Genomic DNA, 24,291 nt, shown 5'->3' with positions numbered 1-24,291 from the left:
GTTAGAATCACGCCCCTAGGACACACTTAACCCCTCCCTGTCCAATAAAGTTAACCCCTTCCCTGCCAGTGTCATTTTTGCAGTAACAGTGCATATGTATAGCACTGATTACTGCAGTAATGTCACTGGTAACCCCAAAAGTGTCAAAAATGTCAGTCAAGGGTCCGATCTGTCCGCCGCAATGTCGCAGTACCGAAAAAAAAATCGCAGATCGCCGCCATTACTCGTTAAAAAAAAAAACACCAAAAATGACAAAAATCTTTCCCTTTGTTAGTAAACGCAATAACTTTTGCGCAAACGAATCAAAATACGCTTTTTGCGATTTTTTTTACCAAACATATGTAGCATAAAACAAATTAGCTGAAAAATGTTAAAAAATTTTGATTTTTACTTTTTTTTGGGGAATTTCATATAAAAAAATGTGAAAAATATTGTTATTTTTGCAAAATTTACGCTCTTTTTTTGTTTATAGCGCGTGATCAAAAAATCGCACAGGTGATCAAATACCACCAAAAGAAAGCTCTGTTTGTGGGAAAAAAAGGACGTCAAATTCGTTTAGGTACAGCATCGCACGACCGCGCAATTGTCCGTTAAAGTCACGCAGTAAAAAATCGCAAAAAAACCCCTGGTCCTTTAGCAGCCAAATCCTCCGGGGCTTAAGTGGTTAAATAAAGTATGGCCGAGAACTTTCATTTCTGTTGGTGCCAGTTCGATTTTTGGCCTGATATTCATTAATAAGAAGCAATAAAATCTTGACCACTAATAAGTTGTACTGCCATAACAACCAACATTCTGTAGATCTGTGCTTTCCACAACTCTGCTGCTTCTTGAATATGACAGTATTCACCGTCACTGGAAGTTAAAGACAGATAAGTAATGGTTTGGATTGCTTCATATGTCAGCAATATCTCCATATAGAAATATGAAGATTTATTCCCATTTGCCATGAAATCTGTAATTCATAAATGCTGTGTATATTACATATCTTTCAATGTCAGACAGGTTTTCCTTTTGTTTGTGTATTGGGAGGGAATGTGGATTGCCCTGTCTCATTATTAGGTGTTAATGACCTCACATTGTTCTGTCTGTCTGCCTTAAGAGAAACTTATTATGGGATGTATATAGGTATGTGGATTGGATGCTAAGGGGGAGGGGGGATTGTCTCACATTGTATATTTTTGTGTACACTGTATGAGAGTGTAAAACTCTGTTCCTATTGGATGGTGAATGTTACTTCCAGTCTTCAACAAGGTCCACCTGGGTGGTAACCTTGTGGGTGAAAACTGTATACAAGTCTGTTTTCTTGTTCAATAAAGTTGTTCTAGAGTTACTTCGCCCTCAATCTAGATTCCCGTCTCTTATTGGGGGGATATGCTACAAGGGATTGCTATGGTCTTCCATACTCCCTTAGATAATCACTAAGCTCTTGTAAGAGCTTGTTCTGCTGCACTCTCTGGGGAAAGAGGTTCACCCACGGGAACCTAGAGCCTTGTCGTAGGTCCAGGGTGGGTAGGAGATGACGAAACCCTAACCAAGCTACGGCGGTTGTGGGGTCTGAAGTGGTTACGGTGTCTGGTGGAGTGCTTGAAACCCCCGGGAAGCACTAGGAGCATCTGTCAACGGAGGTACCCAGTACAGGGGTGCCCTGTTCCGTTACATTGAATATTCCCTCAACAGTCATCAGGTGACCAGTTTTTAGGGGATCATCACTGACATGAGGAAGCCACTCTTCAAAGAGGCCCACCTCCAGAGAGAAATAAGAAGAACAATGCATTGTAAGTCAACAATGGGAAAAAGATCAGTAGAAAGGAGCCTACAGGCAATGCTGGTGTCTAGTTTTTTTTCCCCCTGTTTGCCTTTCATGTGCACATCTTTCGCAGGATAGGCCCTCTTTATTTAAAGGAGTTATCATGTTTACTTTGTGGAACCTTAAAGAAACCCTGTGTCATCTGTGAGAACTAAGATGTGAGATGAGGGAGGACTTCTTTGGGAACCGTTTTCCACACTCAGAGCAGGAATATGGCAGGTCACCTGTATGGATCCTCTGGTGCTGGACGAGGTTTGACTTTTGTGCAAAGCCCCTCCCACACTCAGAACAGGAATATGGACGTTCGCCCGTGTGAATCTTTTGGTGTCTAGTGAGAAGCTTTCTCCAGGAGAAACATCGCCCACATTCTGAACACAAATACGGCTTTTCCCCTGTGTGGGTCTTTTCATGGGAAACAAGAGTTTCCCGCAAAGAGAAACATTTCCCGCACTCAGAACACACGTACGGCTTCTCCCCTGTGTGAACTCTCTGATGTCTTATAAGAGTTGATTTCTGGCTAAAACATTTGCCACATTCAGAGCAGGAATATGGTTTCTCTCCTGTGTGAATTCTCTGGTGCCTGACAAGAAGTTTTCTACAGGAAAATCCTCTGCTGCATTCGGAGCATGTATATGGCTTCTCCCCGACGTGTGATCTCTGATGCGAAATAAGAGACTCTCTTCGAGTAAAAAATTTACCACACACTGGACATGAAAACTGCTTCTCCATTGTGGGACTTCTCTGGAGGGAGATACGTTCTGCTTCTCCAGTAAAACATTTGCCACACTCAGGCGACTGGAAGAGTTTTGCCCTTTTGTGGGCTGTTTGGTGATTTGCAAAAATGGAGTCATCAGAAAAACAGCCAACACGGGTAGAAGGATCAGATGATGGATCTGTACTATGATGTGCTGGATGGAAACCTGGGATAAGGGAAATTTCTTCTGATGAATCATATGTGTCATCATCATCATCATCTTCTAATCCACCATCTGGAGAGATAATGGGACGTATCTCCACATTGTATCTTCTGTACTTTCCATCTGGAGGAAACAAGTTACATAGTCTGGTTGAAAAAGACACATCCAGTAGCAAGTCAATTCAGTTCAACCAATAGAAAGCGAAAAAAAATATATATATATATATGTATATATGCACACATCTGTATATACACAATCCTATACTCACAGTTGATCTATAAGAAGGCAAAAAACCCAATAAAGCATGATCCAATTTGCTCCTGCATGGGGAAAAATATTCTTCATGATCACCTGCTAAGTTTTTACTGTTATAAAAAACAAGAGCGCTGTATTTTTTCATCATAGAAGTTGGGAGATAACAGGCCAACACGTTTCAGAGGCTCCTTCATTGAAAATTCTAGTGTTGGTATGAAATAGGTGGTGGATGAATTCTTATTAAAACAGCTGTTAAGGCAACTATTTAAGGAAAATAATGAAGCAACTTACTCCCAAGTTGACTTACTAATCCATACTATTTCTTCATACATGCACTTAAAGCCTTGATGAAGGCTTGTAGCCCTCAAAACACAATGACTTGTTACCTTCTATAACGAAACAAATACTCTTGGACTTCTAAGTCTTCAGTGCGGTGCTCCTGTTTTCCTTGTACCTTCTCGTATTCACATAAGGTGCTTTGAGGCCCTTTCATGTCAGAGACGTGTCTAACCAGAATCATTGCAACTTCCTGTTATGTTACCAGGACAAGAAGTAAAGGGTGGGGGATCTATTCAAAACTAAGCAAAGTTTAAAGAGGTATAACTGTTATATTCCATTTACTTGTGTGTGTAAAATTATCCTTAAGCTATTGAGCTCCATAAATAAACTTTTTGTTTTATTTTTTAATACTTGCATAATAAAGAAAATTGATATACGCCCCTTATAAAATGGAAATTAAGCTGTTTTGTTAGTTTTGGATGGAAAGGGATTAGAGCCCTTGTTAAAGCCCCGTACACACGATCAGATTATCGAACGATCTGTCGTCAGTTTTTTGTGGCATGCTAGTCTGATGTGGAAAGTGAAGAGGTTTATTTCATACGAATTTTCCCGTACGACAGAATTCTACTTCAGAAGTGATGTCATGTGTTGGATTGTTTTGTATGTGTTCTTTCGTCTCTGAGCATGCCTAGTCTTGCTCTTAAGACTTTTTTCAGTCGAAATCTGTACTAATGAGACGAAAATCGAACATTGTATTACGGACAACAAAAATTTTATAGCCTGCACATCAGGATTTTTGTCAGCCGAAAAGTCGGAGTCGGCTGTCGAAAGCACCATACTAAGAATCCGAAAATCAGCAGATCGGTCGTCGGACGAAATTTCCCTTCAGATTTTCTTATCATGTGTACGGGCCTTAAAGCGGACTTTCTCCCCTTGGATATCATGTGTATGGGCCTTAAAGCGGACTTTCTCCCCTTGGATGTACTGATTTTTTTTATCCTTTTTTTTGGATGCCCAGCCATAAGCCCCTCCCTCTGCAGTTCATTTCTGTCAATTGTTTTAGTGAGTAAACATGGAGAATCTGGGACTCTTGAGGTTTTAAGGCTACATTCACACCTGAGCGTAGCGTTTTTCGCGCATTTTTTACCGCGATTTTACCGCGATTTTTGCGGCGTTTTTTACCGCGATTTTACCGCGATTTTTACCGCGATTTTTGTGCAGGCGTTTTTAGATTCAATAGAGATCAATGGAAAACGCCTGTAATCTGCCCAAAAAGAAGCTCATGTACTTTTTTGAGCGTTGGGCGTTTTGTATACAGCGTCAAAACGCTCAGATGTGAACAGGGGCCATTGAAATGAATAGGATTTGTCTTGTTGGGCGTTTTGAGAGCTGATCCTAGAGCAGAAAAACGCCCCAAAAACGCCCCAAAACGCCTAGATGTGAACGGAGCCTTAGTGTTTATTACTCACCTGTGCTGATCTCTGGAGGGATTTCCTCCTCCTTACATGGCTCATCACCCATCACAGATGGCTCTTCTTCTTCCTCTTTCACCTCTACTTTAATTAGATCTTCATCCTAAAGAACATCAATTGGAAATTATGTACACTAAATTATTTTTAAAGAACGGCCTAAAATGAGGTTTAGTAACAGAGCCAAGCATGTAGATGAAGGAAGTGACTAAAGGACTCAATCAAACTGGGCACTTTTACTATTTCAACTCTCATACAAGTTTTAGGCACGTAAGTTCCTAGCCTGGAGTTTTAAGAACTTGTCATGAAACTTCCATCCGATAGAACCTGAAATGGCACCAGGGAACATTTATTCCTTCTGCCCACAACAGCGGTTGAGGTATACGAATATGCAGCTCACGTCTTTTGAGAAGAATTTTAGGTAGGGTTACCCAAAATCAGTCTTAATTTGTCAGAGTTGTATGCAGAATTGGAAGAAGAAACTATATTGCTAAAAGTTTGTGTACACTAATGCATTACATTCATATGAGTTTGCTGGACATCTCCTTCCAAAATCATGGGAAATAATATGGAGCCCATCCACCACCACCACCTTGGGGATGGGGAGCTTTAATAGTACTCTTCAATTAAAAAAAAAAGGTAGGCAACACCCTCAAAAAACAGGAGTATCCTCGTACTTTTGGCCACACAGTGTATATTGCTTGGCAATATGACATTCAGAGTCGGTTCACACTAAGGCGACACGACTCTGTACTACTTCGGGAGCGACTTGTGCATTGCCATGCACCACGACTTCGGAGCGACTTGCATGGACTTCACATAATGGAAATCTATGCAAGTCGCTCCGAGGTTGCTCCGAAGTAGTACAGGACCCTTTTTCTAAGTCGGAACGACTTGTGTCGCTCCTATTAGAACGGGTCCTGTAGCAGTCAATGGACTGCGAGGGAGCGCGACTTGTCAGGCTGACAAGTCGCACTAGTGTGGACCGGGTCTTAGTTTAAAATGTTTTTGTGTAACTAAAAGCAAACCTTTTTTTTTCTTTTTGGATAGGGTGGAGAGGGATTAGAACACCTGTCAGGTTTTTTTTTTTTTTTTTGCGGTCTGTGCCCCCAATTATCCTGTTTATCGTTATCACCCCCATGTCCTGTTTAACATGATTAGGGATGCACCGATCTGACTTTTTTGGTCCCGATGCCGATCTTTTGCTTTGTGAAATCGCCGATCCCGAGTCCGATCCGAAAGTATTGTTTTGTGAGCTTATAACAAAATAATAATTCCGGGTCGGTATCGTTATCGGCAGATACCTTATAACATTGTGCATTTAAGAGGTTAAACTTCCCTACTCCGGCAGAGAACGAAAAGATACATTGTATTCATTGTGTTTACTTAACTGGGAGACTGAGTCCCGGTTCACACTTGTGCGATGCGGGAAGGCTGCGAATTCGCAGTCTGTTCCCGCATCGCAAACGCACATCTGGCAGTTCACACTGCCATATGCGATATGCAGGGGGTGTCAATTAAATGTTAACGACACCCCCAGTTTGATCGCATATCGCAGTGCGATCTGACAGTTCGCACAGGATCGGAAGTGCGAACCACCGTGCGATCCGATCCTGATGCGGCTGGAAAAAAGGGTCATGTGCGTGTTTGGTGCGGATACAATGCGAATTCAGCCATACAAAGTGTATGGCTGAATTCGCATCCGCACATCCGATCGCATGTAATGATGGAGCAGTGCGCTCCGAATTACATGCGATCACCGCACTTGCAGTAATGTGATCCGGCCCTGACAGGCATTTGCAGGAGGCTCTTTTTTTTTTTTTTCTTTGACAGCTGTTCTCTGCTCCCTCACAGCTATGTAAAGCGCAAAAGGGCCTGTGGATCTGTTAATTTTACCGATCCCCCGATCCAGCTATTATGGCCATATCGGCGCCGATATCCGATCCTAATATCGGATCGGTGCATCCCTAAACATTATACCTAAAAGTGAAAAGTAAATTCCAAATTTTGGGTTGTCCCCAGAACAGTAATAGAAGGGAAATCTTCCAATGGGAACACTAGTTAAGGTGACAGCCAGGGAATCCCTCATTTTTGGAGTGACTTCCTCTCACTTGTTTAAACCATTGAAACGCGGGAGGAGAGATAGTGGTGGTCATTAACTACTACTTTCAGTAGTTTTAAGATATTTGGCTATTTTTATATAAAAAGAGCGAGAAGGTGTGCAAGTAATATAGGGGAAACAGTCTATCATTTGTGAATATATTCCTGGAGCTAGGCTTTCATTTTTTAGATTCCTCCTAAAATAGGCCAATACTTTTGATTTGGATTTTCTCTTTTTCTTTTCTGCTTTATGCTCACTTCCTATATATAAAATGTGTACATTAATACTAGAAGTTGTAATACAATTTCAATGCTGTTAGGTTTTTCATGCAGCAGCAATTCCATCTACCTGATATTGGTCTGAGACCCTGTGACATTCCTGTTTGAAATCCCAGGAATACAGAGGACGGGGACATCTCTCTGGGGTATTTCTGTTACTGGATCCATCTGTAAAAAACAATTACATAATCATGTTATTATATTAAAGTGATTCTGTCACAAAGCTTGCCTGTCCCATCCTGCCTCCAACACATTCCTATTGGTGAAGGAGAAAGCACACCATTGTGAGGTTTGCTATGTACCTGCAATAAATGTGCGGGTGTGGCTTTACTGAGAATGTCAGAAAAAGTACCTGCGATGACTTTCCATCTATTACTATCTAGCAGACTATCCTAAATAATAGATGTGACCAGGGAAGCGCTACCAATAGGCAAACTAGGCAGCCGCCTAGGCCGCAGTGCTGTCTAGGGCGCAGCCACGGCTACTGTTTTCCCTGCTCTCCACCTGGACTTTGTCAGTGCCTCGTTCTCCGTAGTCTGGGGAGCAGATTGTGCACACAGCACACTACCACTGATGGCTGCCTCGGCTCCGCTCACACACACACAGAGCGGCGTGTTCAGGGCGCTCTGCTCCGTCCCCAATCTGCCTTCACTTCCCGGGCTGAAGGGGAGGAGCGAGGAAAGTGTGGGAATCCCTTCCTAATAACGGGGGGAGACCATCCCGCTCACTCCCCCAGGGCAGGGAACACTTGACAGGTAACCACACTCCTTATATACACGTATGCTGTCCTCCTCCTGCCTCTACTCGGCACTCACTGAGTCCCGGAACAGCAAAACACACAAGTAGTCATTGGCCCCTCCTGCCACCACACAGAACACCAACCCTGCTACTGATTGGCCATGGGACAACAAGTGCACAACTCCGTGATTGGCTGCTCTGACAGGCCGCTTAATGCTGACATAGGATTCCATGCAATGTGCCTGCTTCAGCTCCCTCCTTATTATCCTTTAAGGTCAGCCCTGAGAAGCTGGCACGAGCAGCCAACTCTTTGAGTGAAGTTCTGGCACCTATCACGCTGCTCCCCCCCACCTGTCACACTGCCACCTCCACCTGTGACATTGGCCCCCCCAAATGTCACACTGCCCCCCCCCACCTGTCACACTGGCCCCCTACACCTGTCACACTGCCCCACCACCTGTCACATTGGCCCCCCCCCAAATGTCACACTGGCCCCCCCAAATGTCACACTGCCCCCCCACCTGTCACACTGGCCCCCTACATCTGTCACACTGCCCCCCCACCTGTAACAGTGGCCCCCACCTGTCACACTGCCCCCCACCAACTATCACACTCCCTCTCACCTGTCACACTTGCCCCCCACCTTACACACTGGTGCCCACCAACTGTCACACTGGCCCCCACTGTCTTTAAAACTGCTTCCCCACCTGTCACACTCCCCCCACCTATAACATGCCCCCCCCCCCCAAATGTCTCTTTGCTGGATTGGGCTGTCTCTTTGGATTTGGTTGTCTCTTTGCTATATGTGGATGTTTCTTTACTGGATTGTTTTTGTTTTGTTTTTTGCTGGATTGGGCTGTCCCTTTGGCATCTTATGGCACATATTTTTGCAAATTAAAGGAAATTTAGCAGTTTCATGTTTAGATGTTTTAATATTTTATACTGATACTGTTTTTAAAATTATAGAAGTTTTATTTATTTATTTTTGGTGGGGAGGGAGGTAAAAGTAGCTAGTCTTGCCTAGGGTGCAAAAAAGTCTAACACCGGCCCTGAATTTGACAGACCCAACCAGAACAGGATCTTCTGAGGGGACTAGGGGCTAACCTACTACCCACTGATTATGGCCCATGGAGGAGACCAGGGATTTGGTCTGCTTCTTCCAGTCAGAGCCTGGTAAAGGGCTCAGTTCAGCCTCTGATCCCCTGGTGAGCAGATCATTCTCTAATGATGGACAACAACGCGATGAATGCTGAGAGCGAAGCTTGGATTAATTCTCTGAAAAAAAGACAAAAAGGCTTTCCTTCTGGAGTGGATGGAAAGGTGTAATATTAATCTTTTACAGGTTAATGGTCAGAAGAAACATGGTGCCCCCCCCCCCCCCTGCACACTACGTTAGAGAAGCTTCTCCACTTGGGACAGATATATTTATCAACAATCTCCCTCAAGAAATCTATGAAGATAAATTAATTCCACTTTTTTAGACTGTTGGAACATTGTATGAGTTTTGCCCTATGATGACTTTTGTACTGTGCAGATTACACAGGGAAAAACCAAGCACCTGACAGACAGCATGTGTAATGTACTTTGTGTACCTGTGGTCTTGGTGCCGGACTGTCTGGAGTGGACACTCCCAGACGAATCAAAGTTTGGGTGCCTGGCCTTTAGTTAGCTTAGTTAATTAGGTCTCTGTTACCTGTTAGTTGCTAGGTGTTGATTAGGTTACTGTTTATGTAAGCTGTTCATTATATGTATGATTAAAATATATTACTGATGATGATATTACAGTTTACAGTTTGCATTGTTTAGGACAATGTGGTGAAGCTCTTACCTGATTTTATGTTGTATATTTTGTGTGTGAATTTAGAATAAAGGGTCAGTTCCAGTTTGCACCTAAGCTAGTGTCGTATAGTTCTTTGTTGCAAAGCTTAGCTATAATACCTGGTTCTTGGTTCCAGAGTGGAGGAAGCTGTATCTTGGCAGAAGCACCCAGGCAGGGTGCCAGGTGGTCCGTCACAATAGAAAATATTAAATCTTTTTCAGTCATCTAAGTAGAACAGTTACCTAGGAGGCAACTATTTACCGCCACGGCACTCACAGCATGTGGTGTACACATTTACCAATGTAGCAATCATCTTAGATTACCCTTCTTTATTTCAGAACTCCAAAGGACAACAAGGACAGAAATGACATTCAAAATCAGACTTAGTAATGCCTGGATATTTGTAACCATGACAAAAATGAATCCACACTTACTGCTGTCAAAAAGAAAAATCAAAGTAGCTTTTTCGAGAGAAGGGAGACCCCCTCGGGCATGATCCTTGAGGCTAACAAGTGCAAGGCAGGTTTGAAGATTACATAAACCCTATAAAAGGCATTTAAATCTATCCATTAATAACTGGTGCATCTTATCCAACATCTAATAGGAAGCAATACTGTATACCATGGATCTCCAAACTACGGCCCTCCAGCTGTTGCGGAACTACACGTCCCATGAGGCATTGTCAAGTCTGACATACACAGACATGACTGGGCATGATGGGAACTGTAGTTCCTGAACAACTGGAGGGCCATAGTTTGGAGACCCCTGCTGTATACGGTCAGATAACTCCAAGTCAGTAAATATTTCCTGTAGATTCGGAAGTCTTCAGACCTTTCTACGGGAGCTTTGATTCAAGATGTGTTAGCCAACAGAAGATCTCAACAAACGTACTACCCTCATTATCTTCTTATCTTCTGAATTTAGTATTTATAACTCACCTGTGTTGATCTCTGGAGGGATTTGCTTCTCCCTACAGGGATTATTGCCCATCACATACGGGTCATCTTCATCATCTTCAACTTTAACAACGATCAAGCCTTCGTCCTGGATAAGACACAACACAACATTTTTTTAACAAGATGAAACACAAGAATATCACGATTTATACCCTCAGTGCCCTCTACCTGATCCTCCTGAGGGATCTCCTGATCTTCCTGTGTGGAGTCCCGGGAATACAGAGGACGGGGACATCTCTCTGGGGGATTTCTGTTACTGGATCCATCTGTAGGAAACACACACACTGACTGAATACATTGTTTCTATGTCTTTATATCAGAGGATGTGTGTATCTAGGGGGATCCTCAATACTCTTCACTCTGCAAGAAATTAAAATTTCCTCTTACCTGGTGATATGAGGGGCGGCCAGTTCTCCATCATGACTTCCTTCTACAGATCCTTGTGTCCTTCCATTTGCTCCCACTGCTCTGTATATCTGAACCTATACTTAGAATAGATGCTGCTTTGTGCAGCATTCATGGAAAACAAACAATAATATTTTAGAAAAACGAAATTTAAAGTGTAACTAAATCAAATTGTATTTCTTAAAATACATAGTGCAGTAGATAAAGTGATCAGGTCTACAGGCTATTGTTATCTGGTACTCAGGCTGCGTGAGCTAAAACTTGCTCAGCCTGATGCCATTAGGTGGGGTGTGGCTGCAGAGTGAAGCCCTTCTCCTAGCACCACTGAAAATACCATCTTATGTATACAGCCCATTGTGTTCAATCCATTTTGTGTCAATTTAAAGCAGAACTAATGACGCTTTTCCACTGCATGGAACCGAACGGTTTGGCTCGCCTTTGTGCTTTTCCACGGCTGGTACGGCATGGTACGGTGTAGGAACGGTTCGGTATGGTACGGCGGCGCTTTTCCACTGCATGGAACCGAACGGTACGGCTCTCAAAAATAGTACCACCTCGATTGTGGTTCCAAGAGGTACCATACCCGGTACCATATCCCACAATCCTTTGCATGCAGTCACTACTAGCCACTGATTGGTCAGAGAATCGTTGTTATCCCACCCACTTAACTTTAGTACTACTTTAGTGGAAAAGCAAACCATACCATACCGTACCGTACCGAACCGTACCGAACCGTTCCAACACCGTACCATGAGGTACCAGCAGTGGAAAAGCAAACCGGGCCAAGCAGGGCAGAGTAGAGCCGAGCCGGTACTTGCAGTGGAAAAGTGCCATTAACTCACTGATTACACCGTTTCCCAAAACAATTAAATTTAAGGCATGTTGTGAATGATGACTGTTGCATTTGCTTTTGCCCTTACCTGAACTGTCAAGCCATCCAATGACTGGTGTCATAACATCACATGTGCAGCACCATGGCAACGGCAAATCAAACAGAGGCCAAGGTGGCTGCTTCCTTGGCTGTAAAGTATACTGCAGCTGGGTTTAGTACTCTTTTTTTAAAACCGTATACTCATTTGAAGACTGATCATCTTGAGGGATGTTTTGATGTTCCAATGTGGACGGCCATTTGTGCTGAAGACCGCGCTGGACTGACTGCATCAGTCACTGGTCGTGGGTGGTTATGTGGGCGAGTAGGAAGGAATCCCTTCAGTAGGATGTACCCAGTATTGGATAATAGCAATGAAACCTCTATGGGTTCGAACTGCTGCCTTTTTGGTATAGCCTTATGGTTGTTTCCACATTCAGACTTGAAAAAGAAGAAAGGTAGGAGTGCCCGGTGTACAAAAATATGTGAATTTGAATATAGGTTAAAAGGTGTTTATTGAAAGCAGCGACAAGTACATCAATCAAAAGCATTTCAGGGGAAAGGGCTCCCCCATTTTCAGGGCTGTTGCTACTTGCTATTACATGGTAAAAGTTCCCAAAGTGGATGTTTATCTGCAGGATATCGGAAAGCAGACTGACAGAGTGACAGCTGTGGTTGCAGGTGCAGCAATGAGCTCAGCAGCCCTGAAAAAGGGGGAGTCCTTCCCCCAAAACACATTGGATTGATGTACTTGATGCGACTTTCAATAAACACCTTTTTACCCAACCTTCAAATTTACATTTTCTTTGGACACCACATGCTCCTTCCTTCCTTTTTTTTCCAAGTGTGGAATCCCAGGAATACAGAGGATGGGAACATCACTGGGGAAGTCACCTATGGACTTCTGTAATTAATACTGGCCACATATGCAATAGAGCGCCTTGAAATAACGATTAGTTCAGTGATTCAGAAATTATTGCATCCAGTTATTGTTTTAACCAATAAATGATCATTAAAAAAATATTGGTCCAGGCCAGTGTTCTGCCGAAAACTCCAACTTGCCGAGATCTACAACCACGTCACTTCCGATGAGTGTACACCAGGAATGATTGGAGATTTCCACCACTTGGTGTTTTCACAGAACATCGGCAGCCTTTACACTCCAGTAGATGCTATAATTAGTGCAGGTTGTTAGTCCGCCCGCTAGTTGTCATCGCCTTAGAGGCGGGTATTTTTTTGGTTACTAGCGGGAGGACTAACAATCTGCACTAATTATAGCATCTACCAGAGTTTAAAGGCTGCCGGTGTTCTGTGAAAACACCAAGTGGTTGAAATCTCCAATTATTCCTGGTGTACACTCACCAGATATAAGTTCGTTGGAGATCCCGGCAAGTTGGAGTTTGCGGTAGAACAAGGCATCCTTTAGTGCTGTAAGAAGATGTTAGTCCTCATCAAGCCTTAACACAGATCCCTTAGTGCATCCTTTAGTGAATTCATACAGTAAACATTGACTGCTTAAGCCCTGAAGAAGAGGAAGGCTCTTTCCCCCTGAATATCTTGGATGTATTTGATGCTCTCAACCAGCCAATCCCAGGCAGGGTTCCTTGGAACCCTGGGGTTCCTTCAGAGGTTGCTAGGGATTTCTTGAGCTATGGCTGATTGACCTGCCATCTGATGGTACCTGCATAGTTCTGGGGACAACACTACGTAGCAGAGCCAGCAGTATATCAATGATTTATTTTTAGCTATGTCCAAGAGGAGAATGCTGACCAACACTGTACATGTAGAAATCTTGTCACTGGTCACCAATGTAAGGGGCATTTTTTTTTTACCCATTGACCACTAATGAATTGGCTTTAGCAGTGGTTCCCCAAGACCTATAAAGGGTTCCTCTAGGGAACACAAGGCCCGCAGGCCCAATCTGCCCCTTTATGTGACCCTCGCACCAAATTTTGAAGCCGGAATGTGGCAGAAGTCCATTCTACCACCTCTGGCTCTCACCCTTCACTCCCTGAAGTCTTCTGTGTGTACAAGGAACAGCTTTGCTCAGAAGGTCCCAGATCTAACAGATCCCTGCATGTGCTTACGGTGGGGGACAAATCTCCAGAGAGGGAAATGAGCTCCATGCAAGGCGAGGAAGAACCGCCTACACAAAGAGGTACTAGAGCCGAGCCAAGTAGTAGCTTAAGATGCGAGGAAGCTTTGGGGGGGGGGGGGGGGTTGGGATTAGGGCTGCACACCCTGCACTCTGTACACAGCACACACTGAACTCTGCACGTAGCACAGCCCTAAACCATGCATTCTCTACATAGTGCACCCCTGAACTCTGCACTCTGTACATAGCACATTCCTGAACTCTGCATACTGTACGTAACACATTCCTAAACCCTGCACTCTGTACATAATTCACTCCTGAACTCTGCACTCTGTACATAGCACATTCCTGAACCCTGCACTCTGTACATAATTCACTCCTGAACTCTGCACTCTGTACATAGCACATTCCTGAACCCTGCACTCTGTACATAATTCACTCCTGAACTCTGCACTCTGTACATAGCACATTCCTGAACCCTGCACTCTGTACATAATTCACTCCTGAACTCTGCACTCTGTACATAGAACATTCCTGAACCCTGCACTCTGTACATAATTCACTCCTGAACTCTGCACTCTGTACATAGCACATTCCTGAACTCTGCATACTGTACGTAACACATTCCTAAACCCTGCACTCTGTACATAATGCACTCCTGAACTCTGCACTTTGTAGCATAATCCTGAACGTTGCACTCGATAGGTAGTGCACCCCAGATACAATCAGCCCTTTGAGGGCACCCATACTATTGATACAGCCCATGATGAAATGGAGTTTGACATTCCTGCTCTAGGGCAAAATGGTTAAGAAAGACTGCTCTTAACCATTACATTTTTTTAAAAAGGCTTTCGAATTAGATTAACTTTTTTTTACAAGGCGCTACTCAGTACTCTCCTAAGAATTTATTGTCTGGCAAGTGCTTCCTTTGTTATCTGAAAGGTTGCAGCCTAGGACCATAACAGGGTCCACCTATACTATATCTCAACCACGGATCTGCTTCTTTGAAAGAAAAAAAACACTTTAAGGTAGATCTAAGGCAGGAATCCTCAAACTACGGCCCTCCAGCTGTTGCAGAACTACACAATCCATAAGGCATTGTAAAACTCTGACAGTCATTCACAGACATAACTTGGCATGACGGGAATTGTAGTTCTTGAACAACTGGAGGGCCATATTTTGAAGACCCCTGAGCTAAGGGAATCAACGTTCAATTCTGGTGCTCCAGCACTTTATTACACACATTAGATGTCTAGTCGAGGTGGAAGGTCCAACAGAGTTCAACCAAATCGATTTTTATCTTTTCTAGCCAAAGGCTACCTAAAGCGTTCACATCTACGCGTGATTGTTTATAATTACAGATATGACCAGGGTTAAGATGTGCAGCTGCAACTGATCCCCAACAGAGACCACTGCTCTGCCGCACCTCTCCCAACCCATTTCGTTTCCCCTTCATTAACAAAGTATAATAAGGAAAAAACAACCAGCTTAGCTCCCTTCGTAATGATATGAGCTGGGAGCACAAGGGTCTTTTGTGCCCCAAGGACTGTCATAGTGAGATTTCTATAGTATAGTGATCTCACTACGACAGTCCTTAGGGCACAAAAGACACCAGTTCATTGTTGATCATTGGGTCTTTAAACAACTGTGCTCACAATTATTGCATACATTAGAAAATGAGCAATGTCACCTTTGCCATAGATAGATATATAGGGTATTTAATTTGAGAGATCTCTCAAATCTCTACAAAAAAGGGACCATTGTGTCCCAAAGGGGGTCGAAGAACTCTATGTAATACTTCTGGAAGATTTGTCCTCAACACCATCCACCCCACAGGACCTCCTCATCTAAGGTTCTACACTTTAGAGGACTTGCAAGAAGATGATGATGTGTGGAGGTGACATGATTCCCCCATCCAGTCCACACAGAGTGCTGGGACCCCCTTCACTTATAATAAGAAGATATTATTACCTCCTCCTTACTGGGCATACACTCTCCAAGGTAACACTCCCTCCAGGAAGATCCTTACACTGCTAGAGTTTTTGCCTGTCCCTATATATGAGCTACAAAAAAATGGCCGCTGACCCTCCTGCGATGAGAGCTAAACACAAAAAAAAAGCTATTTAAATGTATTTTCTGTTAACAGGGAATTTTATCAGGGATTAACATTTCAGCTCTGCTAAAGTTAAAATACTTCTAGTTATATAAACAAAGTACAGCAGCTATAATAAATAGCTGTGCTACAACAAAATGGCTACTGTCTGGGGACATGTCTTTCTCCTTAACTGGAGACATGTGCTTTCAAATGGCAGACTGTTGCCCTCTAGTGGTGGCTGTAAGAAACACTTCTCTGTTCATGTCCATTCTCTGTTAAAAGTCCCTGTATTGATAACAATGCTAATAATAATCATAAAACTGAAGTTTTCTTTGTTTTTTGGGTGGGGGGGGGGGGGATATTTACAGCACCAAACACATTAGTTATGCATAATGGTGTGTATCCCTATACCTGAAAGGGACTGCTTCTGGTAAAAGTACCTGATACTTCAGGGGGAGGGGGGGCCGTGCTGGCAGTGCGCTGTCTTCTGACGCCGTGAATATTCTGTCCCATTTGAAACCTAGTGGGGGTTTCTGGGCCACTGCAATATGTTTAGGGAGGTGATATTGGTATCTTCCTCTATCCTACCCTCTTGTTTAGTGCTAGGTAGACCCTCCCCATGTCTTACCTGTTGTCATGTGCCGGACTGTGGAGCCCGAGGTGACAAGGGTTGCCTCTTGCACAGTTCCCGTCCAAGCACCCCTGGTAGTGGAGAGAGACTCTTAGGGCAGTGGAAGGGTGCAGATGCCAGGAAGCTGGAGAAGTGAACTGGCGCTTGGAGACACATGAGTCCTTCCAGTGGTGGTATAAAGTAATAAGCTATGTTCAGTACATCCAGTGGCAGTACAGAGAGTCATAAGCTATATTCAATCTTCCCAGTGGCGGTATAGAGTCATAAGCTATATTCAATCTTCCCAGTGGCGGTATAGAGTCATAAGCTATATTCAGTCTTCCCAGTGGCAGGATAGAGCCATAAGCTATATTCAGTCTTCCCAGTGGCAGGATAGAGCCATAAGCTATATTCAGTCCTCCCAGTGGCAGTATAGAGGCATAAGCTATGTTCAGTCCTTCTAGTGGCAGTATAGAGTCGTAAGCTATGTTCAGTCCTGTTTCCGGGAGCACACAGGGACTCCTCCCCTTCTCCCCCGCCAGTGGCGGTATAGAGTCGTAAGCTATGTTCAGTCCTTCCAGTGGTAGTATAGAGTCGTAAGCTATATTCAGTCCTCCCAGTGGCGGTATAGAGTCATAAGCTATGTTCAGTCTTTTCAGTGGTGGTATAGAGTTATAAGCTATGTTCAGTCCTTCTAGTGGCAGTATAGAATCGTAAGCTATGTTCAGTCCCGTTTCCGGGAGCTGCGACGCACACCAGGACTCCTTCCCTTCTCCCCCACCAGTGGCGTTATAGAGTCGTAACCTATGTTCAGTCCTTCCAGTGGGGGTATAGAGTCATAAGCTATGTTCAGTCCTCCCAGTGGCGGTATAGAGTCATAAGCTATGTTCAGTCTTTCCAGTGGCGGTATAGAGTCATAAGCTATGTTCAGTCCTCCCAGTGGCGGTATAGAGTCGTAAGCTATATTCAGTCCTCCCAGTGGCGGTATAGAGTCATAAGCTATGTTTAGTCTTTCCAGTGCTGGTATAGAGTTATATGTTCAGTCCTTCTAGTGGCAGTATAGAGTCGTAAGTTATGTTCAGTCCCGTTTTTGGGAGCTGCGACGCACACCGGGACTCCTCCCCTTCTCCCCTCCCAGTGGCAGTATAGAGTTGTAAGCTATATTCAGTCCTCCTAGTGGCGGTATAGAGTCATAAGCTATGTTCAGTCCTCCCAGTGGCAGTATAGAGTCGTAAGCTATATTCAGTCCTCCCAGTGGCGGTATAGAGTTATAAGCTATGTTCAGTCCTTCTAGTGGCAGTATAGAGTCGTAAGCTATGTTCAGTCCTGTTTCCGGGAGCTGCGACGCACACAGGGACTCCTCCCCTTCTCCCCCGCCAGTGGCAGTATAGAGTCGTAAGCTATGTTCAGTCCTTCCAGTGGCGTTATAGAATCATAAGCTATGTTCAGTCCTCCCAGTGGCAGTACAGAGGCATAAGCTATGTTCAGCCCTTCCAGTGGCGATATAGCGTCATAAGCTATGTTCAGTCTTTCCAGTGGCGGTATAGCGTCATAAGCTATGTTCAGTCTTTCCAGTGGCGGTATAGAGTCATAAGCTATGTTCAGTCCTTCCAGTGGCGGTATAGAGTCATAAGCTATGTTCAGTCTTTCCAGTGGCGGTATAGAGTCATAAGCTATGTTCAGTCCTTCCAGTGGCGATATAGAGTCATAAGCTATGTTCAGTCCTTCCAGTGGCGGTATAGAGGCATAAGCTATGTTCAGTTCTTCCAGTGGCGGTATAGAGTCATAAGCTATGTTCAGTCCTTCCAGTGGCGGTATAGAGGCATAAGCTATGTTCAGTCCTCCCAGTGGCAGTACAGAGGCATAAGCTATGTTCAGCCCTTCCAGTGGCGATATAGCGTCATAAGCTATGTTCAGTCTTTCCAGTGGCGGTATAGCGTCATAAGCTATGTTCAGTCTTTCCAGTGGCGGTATAGAGTCATAAGCTATGTTCAGTCCTCCCAGTGGCGGTATAGAGTCATAAGCTATGTTCAGTCCTTCCAGTGGCGGTATAGAGTCATAAGCTATGTTCAGTCTTTCCAGTGGCGGTATAGAGTCATAAGCTATGTTCAGTCCTTCCAGTGGCGATATAGAGTCATAAGCTATGTTCAGTCCTTCCAGTGGCGGTATAGAGGCATAAGCTATGTTCAGTTCTTCCAGTGGCGGTATAGAGTCATAAGCTATGTTCAGTCCTTCCAGTTGCTGTAAAGAATCATAAGCTATGTTCAGTCCTTCCAGTGGCGGTATAGAGGCATAAGCTATGTTCAGTCCTTCCAGTGGTGGTATAGAGGCATAAGCTATGTTCAGTCCTTCCAGTGGCGGTATAGAGTCATAAGCTATGTTCAGTCCTTCCAGTGGCGGTATAGAGTCATAAGCTATGTTCAGTCCTTCCAGTGGCGGTATAGAGGCATAAAGTATGTTCAGTCCTTCCAGTAGCGGTAAAGAATCGTAAGCTATGTTCAGTCCTTCCAGTAGCAGTATAGAATCATAAGCTATGTTCAGCCGCAGCTAGGCAAACAGGTGCAGGGTCAGGATCAAGTTTAAGGTCAGGAATGGGCAGGAGTCAGCAGCGTTCTGGCAGTGAGGTACCAAGTCTGGAGGCATAACCTTGGTCAGAAGTCCAAGCCGAGGCCAGTAGCACAAGCGAACAGCAGACATAACAGCCAGAGGCAATCCAAGAGAGATCTCCGTTTGTGCACTGGTCCAAATCATTTGGTGGGGGGGGGGGGGGATTATGGTGTGGGGCTGTTTTTCAGGGGTTGGGATTGGCCCCTTAGATCCAGGGAAGGGAACTCTTAAGGTGTCAGCATACCAAGATATTTTGGACAATTTCATGCTCCCAACTTTGTGGGAACAGTTTGGTTCCTGTTACAACATGACTGCACACCAGTGCACAAAACGAGGACAAGGTCCATAAAGACATGGATGAGCGAGTTTGGGGTGGAGGAACTTGACTGGCTGGCACAGAGTCCTGACCTCAACCCGATAGAACACCTTTGAGATGAATTAGAGCAAAGACTGCAAGCCAGGCCTTACCATCCAACATCAGTGCCTGACCTAACAAATGCGCTTCTGGAAGAATGGTCAAACATTCCCATAGACACTCTCCTAAACCTTGTGGACAGCCTTCCCAGAAGAGTTGAAGCTGTTATAGCTGCAAAGGGTGGGCCAACTCAATATTGAACCCTACGGACTAAGACTATGATGCTATTCAAGTTGCTGTGCTTGTTCCAATACTTTTTACAATATAGTGCATCTCCAAAGTGAGGGAACCCACAACACACTACCAGGCATAGTGGCATGCTACAAAGCAGGCGTGTTGCCTTACTGTGTTGGGGTTGCCATTCAAAATTAATTGCACCACAATGCAGTAGTTACTTGCATTACTGTGTGTTGCGGTAATGCACTTATTGCCCACGTTACCACACAGAAGTGCAAATTGGCCGTAAACGTATTTTTTAAATGTGATGTAAGTAAATTTTACCTGGTGATATTAGCCTCTTGCAGAGCAGGGAAGGAATGTGTGGGGAAGAGGTGAAACATGAGCCAATCAGTTCATGTGTTGATAAGCATGCTGATAGGAGCAGAAAGCAGAGTGAAAGAGAAATGAGCTATTCATTGTGCTGCTTCTCCAGACTGGGGAGGGTCCCGGAGGTCCTGGACTCTGGGGAAGTTGGCTAAATAATATTGGCCATTAGACTGAGGTCATCTAGTGGTTAAAAAAAGTAATGCAGGGGAAGGAAATCTATGGATTGCAGTTAAATACTACAGCAAAAACGATATATATTTTTTTCAATAGGCTAATAATTTGTATATTGTTATTTACTTTACTTTTGAGTGTGGAAGCAAATCGGGCCACCCGAACGCCTCCACCTGACAAGTGAGTAGAAGAGCTAAATGTAGGAAAAAGAAAAAAAACGACCTGTATGTCCCAGGCGTTGGGTGATACAAACTGTGCATTCCTGCGACAATGAATGGGCTGGCAAAAGCCCAGGAGCCAGGGCGTAATTTCTAGTGGCCATGGCGACCTGGCGCCTGGGATTTGTCGAGCCCTGGTAACGACAGACACAAAGCAAACCGATAATAGAAGCAGAGATCGTACATAAAGTATAAAGATAAAATACTGCATTTTTAGAAAAGCCATGAATTTATTAGGTTGACATCATAATGACATTTTCAAAAGATAACAGAAATCTTGGAGTTGGACAGTATGCACATTAGGTTTTCACCATCACATAAATGAAAATCATAATAAAAAAACACCAGAAAGTGATAAACTATATGGTCAAAAGATTGTGGACCGATACACCTATCTATAAGCCAAAAGTTTGTGGCCACCCCTCCAAAAAATTGAGGCCAGGTGTTTCCCGTGAAGGGTACTGTTAAAAAGTATGTATACCCATTTAATTTTCCTGATAAGTGCCTGCTGTACCATTTACTTGTATGAAAAAGTATCCTGTTCTCTTTGTATTGCTCCATGGTGTTCCTGCCAGTTCCACTGCGTTCTTACCAAAAACTGACCACGCTAGGCATGAAAGCACAGCGTGGTCAGTTCTCTAGCTGTGCTGGGAACACAGCCTGCTCTCCTCCAATGATCAGACTTGTCCTGGCACACACCCCTACAAATGATTTCACTGGGAAGCTTAGTGTACTGTTGTTTCTTCTACCCCAGCTCTCTATGCAGCTGAGAACAAAGGGAATGTGCTCACTTATACACCTTTTTTTGTATCTATACAGAAATGTGCTGCCTTTTATTTCTATTTTAAGCTGAATGAGTTGTTTTACAAGGTTTGGGCAATTGTGCGCTTCCAACTGATGAGGAAAAGGGAAGAAAGCCATTTTATTTATCAAACATTAATTTATGATTATCAAACATGTATTTATGATTAAGCAGCTATATTGGATGTATAGGTTGTGAGAAGTCATACTGCATAACAGCTGTTGTGTTCAAAAGTAGGGATGCACCGATCCGACTTTTCTAGTCCCGATACCCTGGCTTTGTGTATCTGCCGATACCGTTACTGATCCGGAACTACACACATACACAATATGCATGCGGCTGCAGTACAGAGCAAAGCCACTGCTTCCTGTGCATGGCTCCTCCATTCACAGGCGGGGGGGAATCTGATATCACTCCGCCTGTGAGCCGGACCTATACAGGAAGTAGTGGCTCCGAGCAAGTAAGGAACAGCTGAGCCGGGACTCAACAAAACCGGATCGGCCGTGGATCGGTTAATTTTACCGATCCAGCTATTTTGGCAGTATCGGCACCGATATCCGATCCAAATATCAGATCAGTGCATCCCTATTCAAAAGCCATTTACACCTCTAGCTGTTAGATTGCTATCTATCTAGACCTTTGAAGACCTGTTCAGCAAATTATTTGGAACAAACTATGTCAATGACTATCCGCATATCAAAGAATGTCACCAAAGACTCAGCTCTGACTTCAAAGAAACTTTAGATAGCTAGGCGCCACCCACTTCAAAATGTATAAATTGTATTAGGTGTCCTAGCTAGCCAGAGCAATGTTTATCAAACCAACAGAATGTAATGTAAACTGAATTGCTCTCCATACAGGTCTGTCTACATGTTTATCTAATAAATCATTTTCAATCTGGCTTCAACAGTCAAAATGTTACTGAAACCCGTGACTATTTGGGTTTCCCCTACACAACCTTGTGGCAACAGTTTGGGGAAGGTTATTTTCTGTTCCAGCATGACTATGCCGTGTACAAAGCCAGCTCCAAAAAGATACCTGATCAGTTTGGTTGGAAGGAGTCTGGACAGAACTCAAACCTTAACCACTTAAGCCCCGGAGGATTTGGCTGCTCAAAGACCAGGGCCTATTTTGTGATTCGGCACTGCGTGAATTTAACGGTCAATTTCGCGGTCGTGCGACGCTGTACCCAAATGAAATTGACGTCCTTTTTTTCCCACAAACAGAGCTTTCTTTTGGTGGTATTTGATCACCTGTGCGATTTTTATTTTTTGCGCTATAAACAAAAAAAGAGCGACAATTTTGAAAAAATAACATTTTCACATTTTTTTATATGAAATTCTCAAAAAAAAAAAAATGTAAAAATCAAAATTTTTTTAACATTTTAGGCCAATTTGTTTTTTGCTACATATTTTTGGTAAAAAAAAAAAACGCAATAAGCGTTTTTGGATTGGTTTGCGCAAAAGTTATTGCGTTAACTACGGGAAAAATTGATGTCATTTTTATTGTTTTTTTTTTTCTAACTAGTAATGGCGGCGATCTGCGATTTTTTTTTGCGGGACTGCAACATTGCGGCGGACAGATTGACCTGACTGACATTTTTGGGGGTACCAGTGACATTACTACAGTAATCAGTGCTATACATATGCACGGTTACTGTAAAAATGACACTGGCAGGGAAGGGGTTAACTTTATTGGTGATCAGTGGGTTAAATGTATCCCTAGGGGCGTGATTCTAACTGTGGGGGGGCGCGGCTTGTGATGTAACCACAGAGACATACGATCCTACATAGCAGGATCGCATAGTCTCTGCAGTTACACCAGGGAGAATGACAGACGGCTGTGTTTACATCAGCCGCCTGCCTTTCTCCCTCTCCTTCGGGAGATCGCGAGTGCCTGCAGACATCGGAGCCATCGGTCACTCGCGCGGGGATCACTGTGAATGAACGGGGGCGGGAGCGCGCCCCCGCCCCCTACAGGCTCCTGGGCTAGCGACGTAGCCCTACGTCGGTTTTCCCAGGAGCAGCTGACCGCCGCAGTAAATAGTTGTGCGGCAGTTGGCAAGTGGTTAAGGCTTGGGGGAAAATTGCCACGACTTGGGATCTGACTTGTGAGACCCCCAAGTCGCATGACATGGGAAATCCCATGTTAGTCAATGAGAGCCATCTTAATTAGTACTACTGAAGTCGTTCAGACTTTAGAAAAGATTCCTGTACTACTTCAAGGTGACTTCTAATCCAATCATTTTTATTATGGTTATAAACTATACAAATCTAAAAATCATACAATAAAGTATAGAAAAGTACCAGTACATGATAACATTAATGACATACACCATTAGTCGCTAAGGAACCGGTATAACAATTTTGGGCTAGGACTATAATTCCGAATAACAAAAAGGCGACTTCTATCCGACTTGTGCCCAAAGACTTTAATGGAAATTGCCTCCGAGTCGGATCCTCATCTATATTGATGTGATTCCGACATTACAGGAAGATTACCCAGGCATTCCCGAAAGTCGCATTAACGTTGCCAGCAAATGGCCTGGCAAAGTCACCCAACTTTTTCAGGTTGCAGTAGTGTGAACCAAGATTAACCCTACTGAACACTTTTGGGATGAACTGAAGTGCAGAGTGCGAGCCAGGTTTTCATCAAAATGTGCCTCTAGCTAAACGGGTTCAAATCCCAATAGCCTCCACTTTTCTGGGAAGGTTTTCCACAAGATTCTGCTGGGTGTCTGTTACATCAGTAGAAGACGGGCAACTTCATACAATATTAACGTCCATGGTTTTGTAATGGGATGGTCAACACGCTCATGTAGGGGTGATGGTTAGGTGGCC

At 43.9% G+C, this 24,291-nt stretch overlaps 1 protein-coding gene across 1 annotated transcript in view; it reads right to left on the bottom strand.

Annotated features, from left to right (window-relative positions):
- The window catches only part of LOC309564361 (uncharacterized protein), a 1,000,117-nt gene that overhangs the window by 789,706 nt on the left and 186,120 nt on the right, over nucleotides 1-24,291 (bottom strand). The window contains exons 4-6 of the mRNA XM_082268988.1: nucleotides 7,177-7,274; nucleotides 4,728-4,833; nucleotides 2,032-2,847 (exon numbers count right to left, since the gene is read on the bottom strand). Coding sequence (XP_082125114.1) covers nucleotides 2,032-2,847; nucleotides 4,728-4,833; nucleotides 7,177-7,274 — 1,020 coding nt within the window. The remainder of the gene's footprint in view (nucleotides 1-2,031; nucleotides 2,848-4,727; nucleotides 4,834-7,176; nucleotides 7,275-24,291) is intronic.

Source organism: Pelophylax lessonae, assembly GCF_965119305.1.
Source record: "Pelophylax lessonae genome assembly, chromosome: 9".
Lineage (NCBI taxonomy): Eukaryota > Metazoa > Chordata > Amphibia > Anura > Ranidae > Pelophylax > Pelophylax lessonae.
This window is presented reverse-complemented; position numbering and strand designations above follow the sequence as displayed.